This window comes from Andrena cerasifolii, chromosome 4 (assembly GCF_050908995.1).
Source record: "Andrena cerasifolii isolate SP2316 chromosome 4, iyAndCera1_principal, whole genome shotgun sequence".
In the NCBI taxonomy this organism is placed as follows: Eukaryota; Metazoa; Arthropoda; class Insecta; order Hymenoptera; family Andrenidae; genus Andrena; species Andrena cerasifolii.
Window position 1 is genome coordinate 9,526,912 of NC_135121.1, and position 14,633 is coordinate 9,541,544.

General features: G+C 49.8%; 1 protein-coding gene across 4 annotated transcripts in view; it reads right to left on the reverse strand.

Annotated features, from left to right (window-relative positions):
* Positions 1-442: 442 nt before the first annotated feature.
* Positions 443-14,633, reverse strand: part of LOC143368543 (uncharacterized) — a 98,235-nt gene continuing 84,044 nt past the window's right edge. For 3 of the 4 annotated variants that reach the window (XM_076811365.1, XM_076811364.1, XM_076811367.1), the window contains exons 2-15: positions 13,133-13,494; positions 10,983-11,192; positions 9,452-9,580; positions 7,423-7,548; positions 6,746-7,111; positions 6,592-6,654; positions 5,697-6,155; positions 4,550-5,088; positions 4,278-4,473; positions 4,052-4,219; positions 3,742-3,978; positions 3,470-3,659; positions 2,709-3,389; positions 443-2,608 (exon numbers count right to left, since the gene is read on the reverse strand). In XM_076811365.1, coding sequence (XP_076667480.1) covers positions 2,385-2,608; positions 2,709-3,389; positions 3,470-3,659; positions 3,742-3,978; positions 4,052-4,219; positions 4,278-4,473; positions 4,550-5,088; positions 5,697-6,155; positions 6,592-6,654; positions 6,746-7,111; positions 7,423-7,548; positions 9,452-9,580; positions 10,983-11,192; positions 13,133-13,444 — 3,900 coding nt within the window. In that variant the 5' untranslated portion in view covers positions 13,445-13,494 and the 3' untranslated portion in view covers positions 443-2,384. The remainder of the gene's footprint in view (positions 2,609-2,708; positions 3,390-3,469; positions 3,660-3,741; positions 3,979-4,051; positions 4,220-4,277; positions 4,474-4,549; positions 5,089-5,696; positions 6,156-6,591; positions 6,655-6,745; positions 7,112-7,422; positions 7,549-9,451; positions 9,581-10,982; positions 11,193-13,132; positions 13,495-14,633) is intronic. The other variant, XM_076811368.1, reaches the window with a different exon arrangement.

Genomic DNA, 14,633 nt, shown 5'->3' on the forward strand with positions numbered 1-14,633 from the left:
TCGCCTTCCCCTCGATTGCTGCCGCGAATCGTGCCCCGTTCTGCGTCCATTGCAGATCAACGTAACGATTTTATTCCATACAGCAGGTGTCCTTCGTCGGGTGTCGCTCTGCGATAAACAAGACGCGATGAAAAAGGATCCGTTTGTCGCGTTAATATACTTAAATCTTCTACATTATAAAGACGTGAATTAATAGTAATATATATTATTATATCGTAAATTTAGCTTGCATACGAAACATCCGTTTATCATTCTACATACACAATTATCATCATTAGCAGCAGCAACATCCTCATAATCCATTCACACGAGTTATATAGGAGTGACCCCGAATTTGCGGATTCGTCAGCCACCTGTCTCCGCGAAGCGGGCGCGAACGGAGCCTCCAGATTCGAGGCGCGCGAAAGATATAGTTTTTTTTTTTTTATTCCTCTTTTCCTCCTCTCTTTTTTGTCTCATCTCTCGCGTTTTCCTCGTTCTTTTTCGTTTTCTTTTAAAAAATATCAGGAAACTATGGAGGTGCTGAAGAAACGGCTGCGCGTACATACCCGTATCTGTACCCAAAGAACGCACTTCCCTCTTGAATGTTACTTAAAAGTCTTGCAACAGAGCAGTTGGAGAGATTATACAAAAAAAAATCATCTTATAAAACGCGGGTATATGCGCCCTGCGCAAAGGATACGGGTCATACTTTGTATACAATAAAAATCGTCTTATCATATCCCCCCCCTCTTTGATCTTTTTTCTTCCATTTTTTTAAAATCGTATTTTTTTCTTGTCTTGGTAACTATGCAGAGTCTAAATTAAATAGCTCTCGGGCAGGTTTCAAACTGGTTCAAGACACGTCTAAAAATTCGTAGAAGGTTCCTCGCCGTAAAACGATAGCGAGTACAAAAATCTTAGACAATAAGTCACAGGGCGGTGGTTAAAATAAGGAAGAGTTGTGCGTGAAACGAACAGAAAGCTTCCTCTGTACAGCGTCGCGATGTGCAAGGAATACGAAACACAACATGAAGAAGAAAACGTAAATGCTATAACATGGATCTGGCAGCATTTAAACAACACTGACCTAAGTGGCTGCGGACTGTCTATCGAACGACAAGTAATATACATATTTATATATATATATATATATTTGTATATATATATTATCATTAGTTTCCCTTTTATTCTGCATGGCCTACAGTGCCAATGGAAGCATTTTGCTGTCACTCTGCAAATGGCATCGCACAAACAGGTATACTCGATTAAGTTACGTTTATTTTTAAAAAAAAAAAAAAATCCTCAGTTCTCTCTAACATTAATTCATTAAACCTCCAGTCGATCGTCGGATGGGTCAGTTGAATTTGAATTCCGTTGTTCGGTTTCAATGTTCTTTGTTATTTAAACAGTATAAAAAAAAGTCTCGTGAGAAACTGCCTCACCCGATGACCAGTCAGTACGCTTCTTATTTTTTTGTTCTTTTTTTTTTTAATCTGGCAGTGTTATACGTTGTAGGTACGTTGTACGATAAGAAGATTCGTCAAGTTAATAGTCCTTGATACTTGGAGACCGTTTTCGTAATAAGTAGCTGCGTTAAGTCGTAGAACCATTCACACGTGGTACGCGTGTGCTCGTTCACAGCAGGATACCCCTTATTGCTTAAAAAATGGCACTGATTACTGAAATATGTTACGAGTATCGTTGCTGTCCTTCCCTCCAGAGTGCTACACCGAGAATAAGATACCTTCGCCCTAACCGACGCTGGCTCTACAAGTAAACCTAAAACCTAAATCCCGCTTAACCCAGTCGGACCAGTGAATCCGTCCTCTGCACCCTCTCTCTCTCGCTCTCTCTCTCTCTCGCTCTCTCTCTTTCTCTCTCCCTCACTTTCTCTCTCTCTCTCTCTCTCCCCTACAGTTTGAATTCGTTACGAAAGGCAACGCGTGATTTGTATCCCATACTCCCTAGAGATATTTTCCGTGTAATAGACAGGCGGCCGTTAAAGTACATCGATTAAGGAAACGAGAGGGGAAAAAAAGGAGAAAAGTAATAAAAAAAATAAAAGAAGAATAAAACGTAGGGGACCCTGTCGAAGAGACCCCTTGCTTTTAAATATAATACCGCGAATGAACAGCGACGAAGAACGAGTGTAGACGGCGTTACCCATTTAGAAAGTAAGTAAAATTGCGCGCGATTCTAGCGAGTCCTCGCGAACGAATCTTTCATCTACGGACGAACGAAAGCGTTTACAGATCGCTGTATAAGTTCAGAGATCCACAGCTGTCGACGTTAACGGCAAGCTGAGGTTTCTTCTGATAATTGTTTTGGTTTTGCGCGTGTATTGGGGAGTCTCCGAGCATCGCTAGCATATATTTGCGCGTGGGCGAGTGGACCGTATTTTGTTAGGGGGGCACGTAAGGGGGTGGTTTCCTGTACGTGGGAGTGGGTTTGGGACGATTCTGACGATTGGTCTCGCGGTTCGTGGCGAACGGCGGCGGCGGCTGGTACGGCTCCTCGGAATTTTCCTTTGGCAACATCGGGACATCCGCCCCGTCCTCGGCCTTCTGGTATTCGGGGGGTGGCAGGGGTGGTTTCTCCTCCTTCAGAATGACGGGTGACTTGTTACCTGCGGGACGCATATAAATCGTAGAAAATAACCAAATAATCATCCTTGAGGTACTTGGAATCCTTAAATTCTAACACGAACTGCTCTCGCTGACCCTCACCTGGATCCGGCTTTTCATCCAGTTCGTCCTGGAAGATGACCGGTATCCCCTTGCTACGGAAACTCTGTCTCTCGTCGTCCTGCTCGCTGACGCTCATCTTCCCGCTGCGTCTCCTTCTGTACAGCACGCAGGCGATTATGCCCGCCAGAATGAGCATCGCGGCTATGATTATAGCGGGCAGGACGAAGGTGATGAGATAATCGTCGTGGAACGCCCCGACGGCTGTGGAATCGTCCACAGGTGGAACGTAATTATCCGGTTGATGAACGTTGGTCAGTTCACCGAGACAGATCCCCATTGGAATCACCGTGATCTGTAACACGGCGAATTCCGGGCCCATGATGTCCAGGACCTTGTCCGTCACGGATCGACGGTCGTTGTCGCTCTTCACCAGCACCGATCGCAATCTGCTCACTTCCTCGTGAGCGCAATATATCGTGGGCAAGGTTCTGTTGTGCCACGTGATCACCGTGCTGCCATTCGTTATGCTGTACAACGAGATCGCGCTTGTATCCTTGTCCTCGTAGAGCTCCTTTAGCTTCTCGATGAAGTTACGCTTCTGGAGGGCCGAGTGGGCGAAGGATTCATAGGGGATGTCCAAGGTCATCGAGAACTCCACCGTGTGATGCATCAGTGGGGCAGCGTGAACTACAACGACTAGGCTGTCCGTAGCAGATGCATCTGCAATGTTCAAGATCATATTAAGGCATCTATCGCATATAAAAGTGTGTGCTTAGAGATGGTTGAATCTAATGCGTAACTGTTCTTATCGTAGGTCTCCAGTTGGTACTCCTTGCGCCCGATGTCGCTAACCATAGGCACGCCGTAAAACTCTTGGTTCTTGGTGTCGAACTGCAACCACTCGTGTGGCGGGATAGGCTCGCGTTTCATAGTTTTGAGGAACATTCGCATGTTTCGGGCAGAACCATCTTCAACGTCGTAGAAGGTGTCCTAAAATAATCACACGCATAGTATATGCTTGGATGTTCTGGTTGCAACTGGTACATTTAGATGAAACATATGGCAGACGCACTTCTGGCACTTTGAACACGAGCAGCTGGCCAACAGTGGCGTTGATAAGATCCACTTGGTTCCTCGGTATCGGCGGGGAGTTGGACTTAGGCTCTTGAGTGGAAACTTTCTGTACCTCCGACCGATTTATGTCCTCGCACTGCCCGATACCTTGACGGACCACGCGTTTCACTCTGATCTCCGGGAGGAGAACCTCCATCAAGGAAGAACTGGGGTCGCCATTCTTGTCGATCAGCGCCTGAACGATACAGATCGTTAGCTTAAGTCAGATCGTCGAGAGACCACGCGTGCCTGAGTGACGGGATACTTACATCGAAGAGATCGTTTATGTATTCCTTGGGGCACTCGCTGCTTCTCGGCAGGCTATCGTTTGTCCAAGTGAAGATCGCCTGATCGCGCTCACGATCGATGTCCACCGATCGAACTGTGATGTGTCTGGTGTCGCTGTCGCCGTACAATTCTGCTATACCTCGAATTACCTGCAATAAAGGGGCGATCAAACGGACGAACATTGGCCGGGGGAAAGACGACGCGTACCTTCAGTTCCCAGTCCACGTCCGTAGGGAACTCGGAGCGTTTATCTATCCTCAGGTAGATACTGAACTCGTGATTAACGCTGCGACTCAGCTTGTGCTGTTGCACGTGGATGTCCAAGCGATCGGTGACGTTCATGCCCTCGCTATCGGCAGCGACCAGCTCGTAAGTCCAGGTGGAGATGTCGTTCTCCAGTGGCCTGCGAAATGATAATCCTCAAGTTAGACGAATTTTTCCCATTGCCCGCCACAGTATCCTGGCAATCCGTCACGTACAATCCGTAAACTTCTTGCGTGTGCTGATTGAACTGCAGCCAGTGGGTACTCTTGAGCGGAGTGCCCTGCAGGTACAGGCTCAGCCTGAGACTCCTGGTGTCCCCGTCCTCTAGGTCGCTGAACGTGTTGGCCGGGACGACGTAGCTCAACGGCTTGCCAGCCGTTACAGGTATCTTCTTCAGCCTCCTGTCCTGCCTGGGTGGGAAGTTGCGAGCCCCGTACTCTACAGTTTCCGTGGTAAATCTGGGTGGCTCGGTGGTAGAGCTGGTCGTTGTCGGAGCGGCAGTAGTCGTGGTGGTAGTGGTGGTGGTAGTAGTGGTGGTGGTTGGGACCATGGTAGTGGTGGTAGTGGTAGTTGTGGTGGTCGACGTTGGTCGTACCGGTGTCGTCGATGTGATGGGTGACGTGGTAGTGTTCATGGTGAATGTCGGTGGCAGAGTGTTGGTGGTGGTGGTACCGTCCGTGGTGTTCGCAGCTATTGTGGGGGGTACTAGAGTGTTGGGCTGTTTCGTCGACGTCACTGACGACTGTTCTGTTGGCTGAAGGCAGAAAGAAGACACCCTAAGACTGAGTAGAGCTGTCGTCGCGGTGTAGTCTCGACGCGTCGTGGCACCGTCGAGACAAAAAGAACATCACAGAGATGATGTGACAAGGATGATGGAAGGATCGTGCGCGTTGTCTGTGCCCCTTTGAACGCGTGTATATGTTTCGGTCAGGTTCTCACGCGCGAGTCCTCCACCGCCCCCCCGCCCCCCCCCGTGGAGCCCGCACGCTTGCTTTACGACTCGGGCGACATAAATTATTACTCGGCGCAGTCTGCTTCCAAAGTCGCGGGCCCCGTGCATGACGCGAGTATTAAATTACACCTCCAAGGTGTACTTAACTTTCCTGTTCAGTGAATCCACCTCTGCCAGCAACAATACGGGAAGCACGCCTTCAAAGAGGCACTGGTACATACATAAAAAAAAAAAGGACAACGCATACACGCAAACGATTCTCCAGGTTGCGTCTATACAAGTAGGCGGCTTTTAGGGAGGCCGATAACGACCTATCGATGGCAAAGCAAGAGAGACTCGTGGGATCGACTATACGGCGCAGCATGAACTATCATACAAATGAGAAAAAGCTCGAAGCATCGAAGCATTACCTCCTCCGTGGTGACATTAACAGTACCACCGTTGACCTCCGTTTCCGTCCTCTCGACGACGGTCGTCGGGGCTGCAGCCGTGCTAGAATGAGGAACGATTACCGAAGGAAGGATGGTGATGGCGGTGGTGTCTGGACTAGTGGCCGTCGTGGCGTTTATAAGCTCGTTTTCCGTGCGCCTAGGGCTCTCCGTCGGCTCTTCGATGATGTCCGGCCTCGCTGACGCTGTCGACTGGGCAACGGTGGTGCTCGGTACGCTAGCTGCTGTTGTTGTTGTTGTTGTTGTATCGGCTATTGTCGTGGTCGTTGTTGTGCTAGTAGTGGTACTAGTGGCCGCTGACGGCGGTAGTTGGGTTGTTGTAGTTGTAGTTGAAGTTGGTGTAGTTGGGGTGGTCGGCTGGGTGGTGGTGGTTGTTGATGGGGTTGTTGATGATGGTGATGTAAGTTCAGTGGTTGTTGTCTGCGAAATCGTTAGTAGATTGCGATGTACGGCACGGAAAAACGTTTGTTAGTTACATTACGAAGGGAGAGCGAAGAAGATGGTACAGAGGTGGTAGAGAGGTAGAAGTAGATATCAGTCAGGCTTTCGTTCCCCCTCGAAAAGGCTAACGGCATAGGACGGCACTTCTCTCTATACATCGATCGATACCGTCTAAAACGGCACGGAAATGGCATTGGCCGGCATCGAACACGCAGTATACCCACAGCTAGGACTAAGTACTTTAAGCGCAACGACTCCCTCAAGCGATTGGCGTGGCGAATGAAGGGCAGAAATAAGAATCTCAACGAAAGCCGGTTACAGCTATGTACGTATATGTTCCCTGTCTCTTTTCGAACACGACGGCCGATGTGACGGGACATCGGACGATCGAACCATTTTTCACACCGATACTTACGACGGAGGATGTGTCCGTGGTCGTTCTGTTCAGGACTGGGATTACGTCCTCGGTCTCCTCGGTCTGGAACACATGCGGAAATATATTATACAATTCTAAAACCGAATCGTTGCGACGCCTTTTATCTCTGTCTCTCTTTCTACGGGATACTTACGTTCCAATCGATAGATTCCTCCCCATGGTGATGCCTGTGAGGATGCTCCGAGGCGATGTTACCTCTAGGAGAGTTCGTATCCGGCATGAATGTCGGCTGCACTTGCGAGTCCTCGCCATCCTCCTCGTTCTCCTCGTCCTCGTACTCGTCGTACTCCTCGCCGTAGCCACCGTAATCTTCCGGATTACTGTAGTCCCCGGAGCCGACTTCCCTCCGACTCCTCAGTAAGGAGCTCGACTCTGTCTTTACGCGCCAGAGGAGAACCGGAAGCTGCATCACCTCGGCCAGAGTGCCGTCCTTCGCTTGGTCTCGCAGCCGTTTCACCAGATCCGTCTGATGCCTCCATAAGTGGCCGTCGCAGCCCACCTGTTACCAATTCCATCGCGGTTCCAACGTCACACATCTTAGGTCTCCTCTCCATGTAAGTGCACACTCGAAGGAATCGCGTATGAAACATTCATCCCGCACGAACGAATGAATAAAACAATCGAAATCTCGCCAGTCTCTTCACCGAACCTCTCCGAATTAAAGTTTCGGAGCTTGTACAAACGAAATTCACCAATCAAAGCCTTTCGATATTAATACTTGCCCCTTATTCCCGTTTATCGTCTATGCTCGCCCAACGCCCATCGGCGTTCCCCGCACAAGCCTATCGACTTGTCAATGAAAAGACTCACCTGCCACTGGACCACGGTGATATGCTTCTTCTCGCGGTGTCTCGCGTTCCCAGGTCCGCTGAGGATCACCGACGAGTCCGCATTGGAGTTCTCGTTACCGGTTTGCGGGTGCAACGAGAACGCGCTCTGAAATTCAAATCGCCGCGAACGGATCAATGAGAGAAGGCTGCGGAACAGCAGGGGAGGAACGTTATGAATAGTACATAAGGAAACTGGACGGAAATACCGCCGAATACCAAGCCGCCGCCTTAATTAAGCTTAACCACTCTAATAACACGGAAAATAGGTTCTCGATCGCGCGGATTCATCGATGATGGGAGAAAAAAACTCGCGAGTCCGTGCTGCATAATCGAATCACCTCGATAGGAGGGGATATCGAATTTACGTAACCGAATCAATTACCCCGATAGACCGAGCTCCTCGACGATGAAATTTTCACCCGTTAAAAAATGGTTTGCCGAGGCGTAACTGCGCTTTCGAAATGTTGCAGGCCAAGTCGTATATATATCGCGAGAACTTTTACGCGGCGAATTAACTCGGGAGATTACGTTGCTTACGGCGGGATCTGATACTGTAACAGGCAGTTGAGCGAGTGGAATAGCAGGGTGAGTCTGATTTATCAGCGATGTCGAGGCAAGGGGAGCTTTAATTGGGGAAATGCGAGAAATTGCTCGAGAGGCTTGGACAGAAGTGTCCCAATTCGGCCCGCGGAAGATTATTCGATAAAGTCCCTTCGGGCGTACGCGGTCTTCTCTTTGGCGACAGGGGCACTTCACGGTGGCGAGACGGCCGGAACGTCGCGGGGGCATAGGACGCATCGCCGGCTTCTACGTGATACAGAAAATGCTGAAACTTGAAGCGTATCCCAGCCGCGGAGGTTCCTTTCGTTGCAGCGGCAATAAATTGGACGCCTTTGAGGGGGCCGGCGCGTTTTCTTTTTGCCGCGCCGGGGGATTCTTAATTAATTTAATCGCAGCACAGAGGAGGAGGAAACGCGTTATTCTCGACATCCCCCGTTTGGTGCCCCATTCACGCGCCACGGTCTCCCTTCTTTCGCGTAAACTTTCGACCTTTACGGAGAAATTAAAACGCCAGCTTTTATTACTGTCTTCCTTCTTTCTATCTCTATCTCGGTATTGTGCTGCACTTCTAGTGCCTTCTCTCGGGCGAACAAAGTTTTCAGTTTATATTGCTCGGCTGTTTGAAGCACTGGGAAGGACAGGAACAATGCGAGTACCTACTTCTCGGGAGAAAAGAAGTCACTGGGAAGATTATTAGACTCGAGCAGAATCTAGAATCTCTTTCGCCTGGCCAGACCACGGTTCTAGCGATTCAAATTTTCGCGTCGCAGGAGACGGGTTTAGAGTGATGGCGAGCAAAATACTTGAAGCCTCCAATGATTCTGGGAGTACTTCGGAAGACGGAAGATCTTTCAATCATCGTCAAAGACTTGCTGTCGCATTACTACGGCGCCTTTATCATCTTTAAGCCTGTCAAAAGATTCGAGCGACATACTCTTAATCTTCTGCAACTTCTAGAAACTTCTGAGCCCCCGGAATTTCGTTAATAGTAGCATAAATCCCGCGAAACTTCTTCAAGACTCTCATACGCCCTTAAACTTAAAGAATAATATTCCTTGGACGCTGCGAACATCCACGCGCACCCTCCACAGGGCGATTTACCAAAAAGTACCCTTGACTTCGTGCGTCTTTTCGCATAGCCCACGAATAAAATCGCCATCTCCGCCTTAAAAAAACGACACGTAGAGATAATTCTCGTGATACGTTAATCCTCCTCAAACTAACCCTACCAGAGCCATGAATATCTTCCCCAAGTGGCACCACGAGCCTCCAAAGTTACAGAGATAATTTCGTCCGAAGACACATTCGAACCGAATCAGGACTCCCTTTTTTACATAAGATCAGCGGCTTAAGTGCCCCAGCTGACTTAGCTACCCGAAAGAGCAACACTTACCGCCCCTTTCCCGTGACTCACCCCTACACACCATCGAACAAAAGGAATACTGTACCACGTGCAGTCCCAGGAAGCCAGCGAGATTGTCGATGATATTGACTCGGATGGACGGCGAGAGGTTGTCGAACCTCGCGTCCAGCAGTATGGTCAGCAGCGTCTGGTCCTCGCCTTCGTTGCAGTGCGTCTGGAAGCAAGCATCGCGCCATTTCAGGCCGGCCACTTTTGCCAGTGAACGGTGTCGGTTCGCGAAACGCGAGGAATTAAGGCCACCGCGGATCGCGACGCGCTGCGAGCGAGGCTGACGCACACCGTGCCTATCAATTGGCGTCAATCAGCAGCGTCTACCAGACTAATTTCCCCACGAGATTTAAATGCGGCATACCGATGCAATCGCGATGAACGCGGCGCGCTTTGTTCGCGCACTTCTCCCACGACACGCGCACGCACGCGAGTCGAATAAACTCCATTCTTCCACTTTCTGCACTTGGTATCCCCCGAGCGCTCGTTCCCTCCGAATCTATTCGATCGCCTTTCCCTCGGTTTATTCGCCAGGACTGGGCTCTGTCTCCTCTATTTATATCCACATTTTCTAAGGGACGTCCCACAGGACGCGCCACTGACTGAGGGACACGAGCCTTCTGGAAGATACGGGGTCAATACGTGGAGCGTTCGTTTCTCGGGGAAATTAGTTTGGGAACGAGAGGATCACGTTGGAAGTTAGTGGAAAGTTGGTTTAATGCGTTGAATTACCTACGCGTGGTTTTGATCCGGGTTAGGTAGAATTATAATTTATTTTCGAGAACCTAGATGTTAGTTTGATGCATCAGAACTCCCTCGAATTTCTACCTACCTCTACTATCTTCGTGATAAAAGACACCGGAATTACATTCGATTAATCACAACTAAACGGCGGAAAAATTGCCCTCGATACCTTCAATCGACGATCGTTCGACTCCATTAACCAGCGAGGCGTGGATCGTTGTAGAAGAGCGTCTCTACAAACGAGATTGCTTCGTTCAACCATATAACGAGCTCATTACCGGTACCAATTAATTATCGATCCCCCGAAAATCGGCTCGGGCCCGATTAAAACGATCAGCGCGGCGTGGAGCGCGAAAGTCAGCGCTCCCCTATACGCTAGTGTTGCTCGTCGACGCAACGAGGCCGATTAACCAGCTAATTGATTTATCGCTTCGTTAACAGGCTCGGTTGGCTAACCGAATTTAGCAACAATCGAGGGAACTGGACCTAACGAGAAACTGCCACTCGTCGCAATTGCTAGTGACTCAGCCTTACAAAAAAGAAAGGAGAAGAGAACGTGGATTCTTGACTCTTCAGTTCTCAGGTTCGCGTAGGAATTTTTCTCAGCGCGAGATAAATCGAAACGAATGAAGAATTTGCGGAAAGTTACGAGGTTCTGCAATGACAACAGGTTACAGATCCTCGCAATTAATCCTCGGTACGGCGAGCTAGAGGTACCTGTTGTTCGCCGAGGAAACGCTTGAACCGCTGCCAGAGGGATGCTTTCACCGCTAACGACAGTCCTGCCGCGATATCACGGGCAAAAGCAGAGATAAGGTCCTCACCTTTCCATCCCTGTGCTTCAGTTCCTCGTGCTTCTCCGGGACGACCTGCACGATGAATAGATCCTTGGCTGCGTCGCCGTGCTTCCCGATGGCTTTCACGCTCAGATGATGACTACCCACGTCCTTCTTCGAGGGTACACCCATCAGGGTAGACGCTGCGTCGTCCCAGTACAGCCATCGTTGCAGCTGGCTTCCGTTCGCGTCCAGCACCTATTTTATTATTTTTTTTTTAGAATCAATAAAGATGGATTCTCGATGGCGGTGGAGTTTTAGTACCAGAGGAGCAGGGGGAATCACTTTAGGGGCTGGGGAAGTATTTGAGCAAGGGTAGGCGAATAGATTTTGCTGATGCAGGTTTGGGTTTGGGAGTCGCTAATGTACTTTATTTAGAAACGCGTGGAAATTTAAATAAACGCGGATGTTTCAGCGAGTCGAAGGCTGCTCGTTTGTTTTTATCGCGCGAGCGAAGCGTGAATCGACGGCCTGCTGAAGAAAAACAGGGTAATTGCTGTAGTGATTACACCGTGATAATAGTGTTTCTATTGGGTACTGCCTGCGGTATCTGTAGCGGCGAGTGTTGCGCAAGCGTTTAACTAGAATCGAAGGAAATATTGTTTGAAAATAGGAGAGCACCTATTTAGCGTATCTAGTCCTAGTGCAAGGTAGTAACGCTTTGCATCCTATTCCTCGAAATGTAAGATAAAAAGTGGAGTATACAAGGAGCTGTGTCATAACACGTGGGCGTAAATTTCGATATGACTTTAGCGTCTGACTTGAGCTCCAATATGAACAGTCCTACGCAACAGCTGTTTTCCTGTCTTCGCAGAAAGCGTTGCTGGATATTTTCAACGCGCACTTTTCTGCAAGTAACATACCGAAATGATCTACGAAACATTACAGAAGTGTCTAGAAATAGTCAGCGAGACCTTGCACGTGATATAAAAAGAATCACCGAAGGTCGAGTAAGCTAAACATTTACAGCGACTTCTTTATTACCCGCGTTACGGTAGATCTGAATCTAGAGTGTGATCTCAAACTTTGGATGAAATCTTTCACCTCTTTTCCCTGGCGCGACCGAAGCGTTTACTGAAGTTACACTTCGCGTAAAAACGAAATCGAAATGGGACAGTTATATTTTGCAATAACCCCAGAATTCTGTCCACTCTCCAGCGCACTTTGAAGCCAGCGGTAACCTAACCAGAAGAGTTTGGCGGGCGAATGAAATTCAGGTTAAATTTGCACGAGTTCCCCCAAGCCAGCGGGGCAAGCTGCCGGATAAAAGGCAGAAAGGGCCAGGCGGTAAAAGTGAAGCGGATAACCAGCCGCGCCGCGGAGGCGTCGAAGACAAATTGAATCACGAATATAGATTCCCTGGCGATGTTGGCACGGCCGACAAAAGGAGGCAAATGAGAGACAGAGGAGCACGTACACGTCCCGCAGCGTTCGCTGGGAAGGATCAAGGTATGAAATTTGGCGGTAGTCCAGAATCTGCTCGAAACGGAACGGCGAGGAATTTTCTCACCCCCTGCCCGCCCCGCGTGTCGTCCGACAAATTAGGGTGCATTGAACCTACTTGTTGTCTCGCTACTCGGTTAAACAAGGGCCAAGCCATCGCCGAGACCCCTTTTTTCCCTAGCGAAACAAAGTTTCTCTTATCCTATCAGCTTCAAAGTGTGCGCTTCCAACCGTGCGGGGTATGGCTACGAATTATCTCGAGGCTTCGCAATTTTAGTAACTACGGCAACTCTTACGATTAAGTACAAATTGCAGAACCCTAATTTTGCAATAGAATAACCATCGAGCACAAGAAAAACTGTCTCACTCGACTGTAAAAATTTACAGAGGCTATATCTGAAACTGCCCCCCATTTCCATGGTACGAGACCCCTAGTGGCTCTCTGTGTCACCAGCCAGGAGCCAGAGGGTCCCTGGAGAGCAGCTCGCGGCAGTGAACAGCAGGGCAGTATCGTTGAAAATTTGTTTCCCGCGCCAAGGATGCTCGAGAAGGAAGGGGTGGCGGGGGAGAAGAGGGCGCTGGGTGGGGCGCGTTCGCGAGGAAATAAATCGGGGCTGGAGCGTAGAGGATCGGTAGACGATGGCTGGCCAGGTTCCAGGGCTCGGGACGGAGGGAAGCGTGGGTTTGCTTCTCACCTCGTAGTAATCCACGGGCCCGGTGAACGCTTGCCGTGGGATCCGGAGCTTGAGCACGTGGCCGACGGGGACGACTACGTCGGGTACGCCCCACAGCCTCTCGACCTGCTGCTTGGTCACGTCGTGCGGCCATTGTTGCTCGTGCCAGCTGGTCCTCCGGTCGTCGAAGCGGCGGCTGATCACGGTGGCTGCGGTGCTGGTGCTGTCCTCGCCCACATCGTCGAAGACCAGGTCGTCCTCCTGCAGGGTCAGGCCCAGCACCAGAGGCAGCAGCAGCAGCAGGGTGCACGCGAGGATGCGAGGATTCTTCATCTTTCAGGGGCGAATTCCTCGGGCGTTGCTATCATATCATGCTGGCGAGCCTGGAAGCAGAAGAGTCGGGATTGTTAGAACGATTCTGGGGAGAAGTTTCTATGAGACTTGAAGTAGGAGCTGAATTTTCATATCGTGGTAAGTTGATCTAAGGCTTGGCGAGTCCGGAGGGGATATTGTGAGGTTGTCAATGAAAGAGAGACCTTTCGCGTTCTCTGTGTATGTCCGCGGTGGGTAAACTTGAGAGATTATCGGCGGACCTCTACCAGCGGCTGATATCGCATCGGATGGTGGTCCAGCGATTAAGAAATCGGCTGACTGAACAGGAGCTAGAGTTCAATACCGCGTAACCAGCACCGCCGGCCTTGCCTCGAGTAAAAATAGCTGTGATAACAGCGGTCAGGTATGATACGCAGGCACAGTCAGCGATGCACGCCACGTTTCGTTACTCATTAAATACTGTCACGTGTCATTAGATCAGATATAAAGGCGGTCGTGTCCGACGCAGGAAGCGCGGTGTCGAAAATAATCAGCCGTCAGATCGTAACGCTAACGAGCAACACACGGTACACCGTGTACCATTGCAGCCAACTATGAATAATATATAATAGTTCGATGCCGCTGACGTTAATTGAAACGCCGCGAAATCCGCCGCTTTCCACTCCAGCGATATACCCAATAGGAGGATCGCAAACGATCAGAGATTCGGTCGATGAACGCGCTCTCGTGGCTTTAGCGAGCGCGCGTCAGGTCGATAGAAACCAACCGTGGTAATTCGTGGACCTCGCCGGGCCCCTCGGTCGTAAGTCACCGGTTTCTCATCAGCAGAGTTCCACGGGCTGGTTCGGCCGTTGCCAGGAACAATGGAGCGTTTTCGTTCGCCGGGGTGCTTGGGCCGAATGCAGCATCCAGTGGCCAATGATAGCCAATAAAAGCTTTCATTGCATTTTTATTTGCCTCTTATTACTCGGTCCGTCGAGGACCGTGCCCATTAATTGGCGGAGCCGGACAATGAGGAGCTCGCAAGTCGCCCCTGCTCGATGCTTTCATGGGGGGAAACGAACGCGGATCGCTATGATCGTTGGAGCAAATCCTCCGTCGCTGGGGTTAGGAACCCTCGATCGTGCCGCGAAATATTTAGAATAATCGGGAATTTAATGAGCCGCGAGCTGGCGACGCGTTTGTCGTA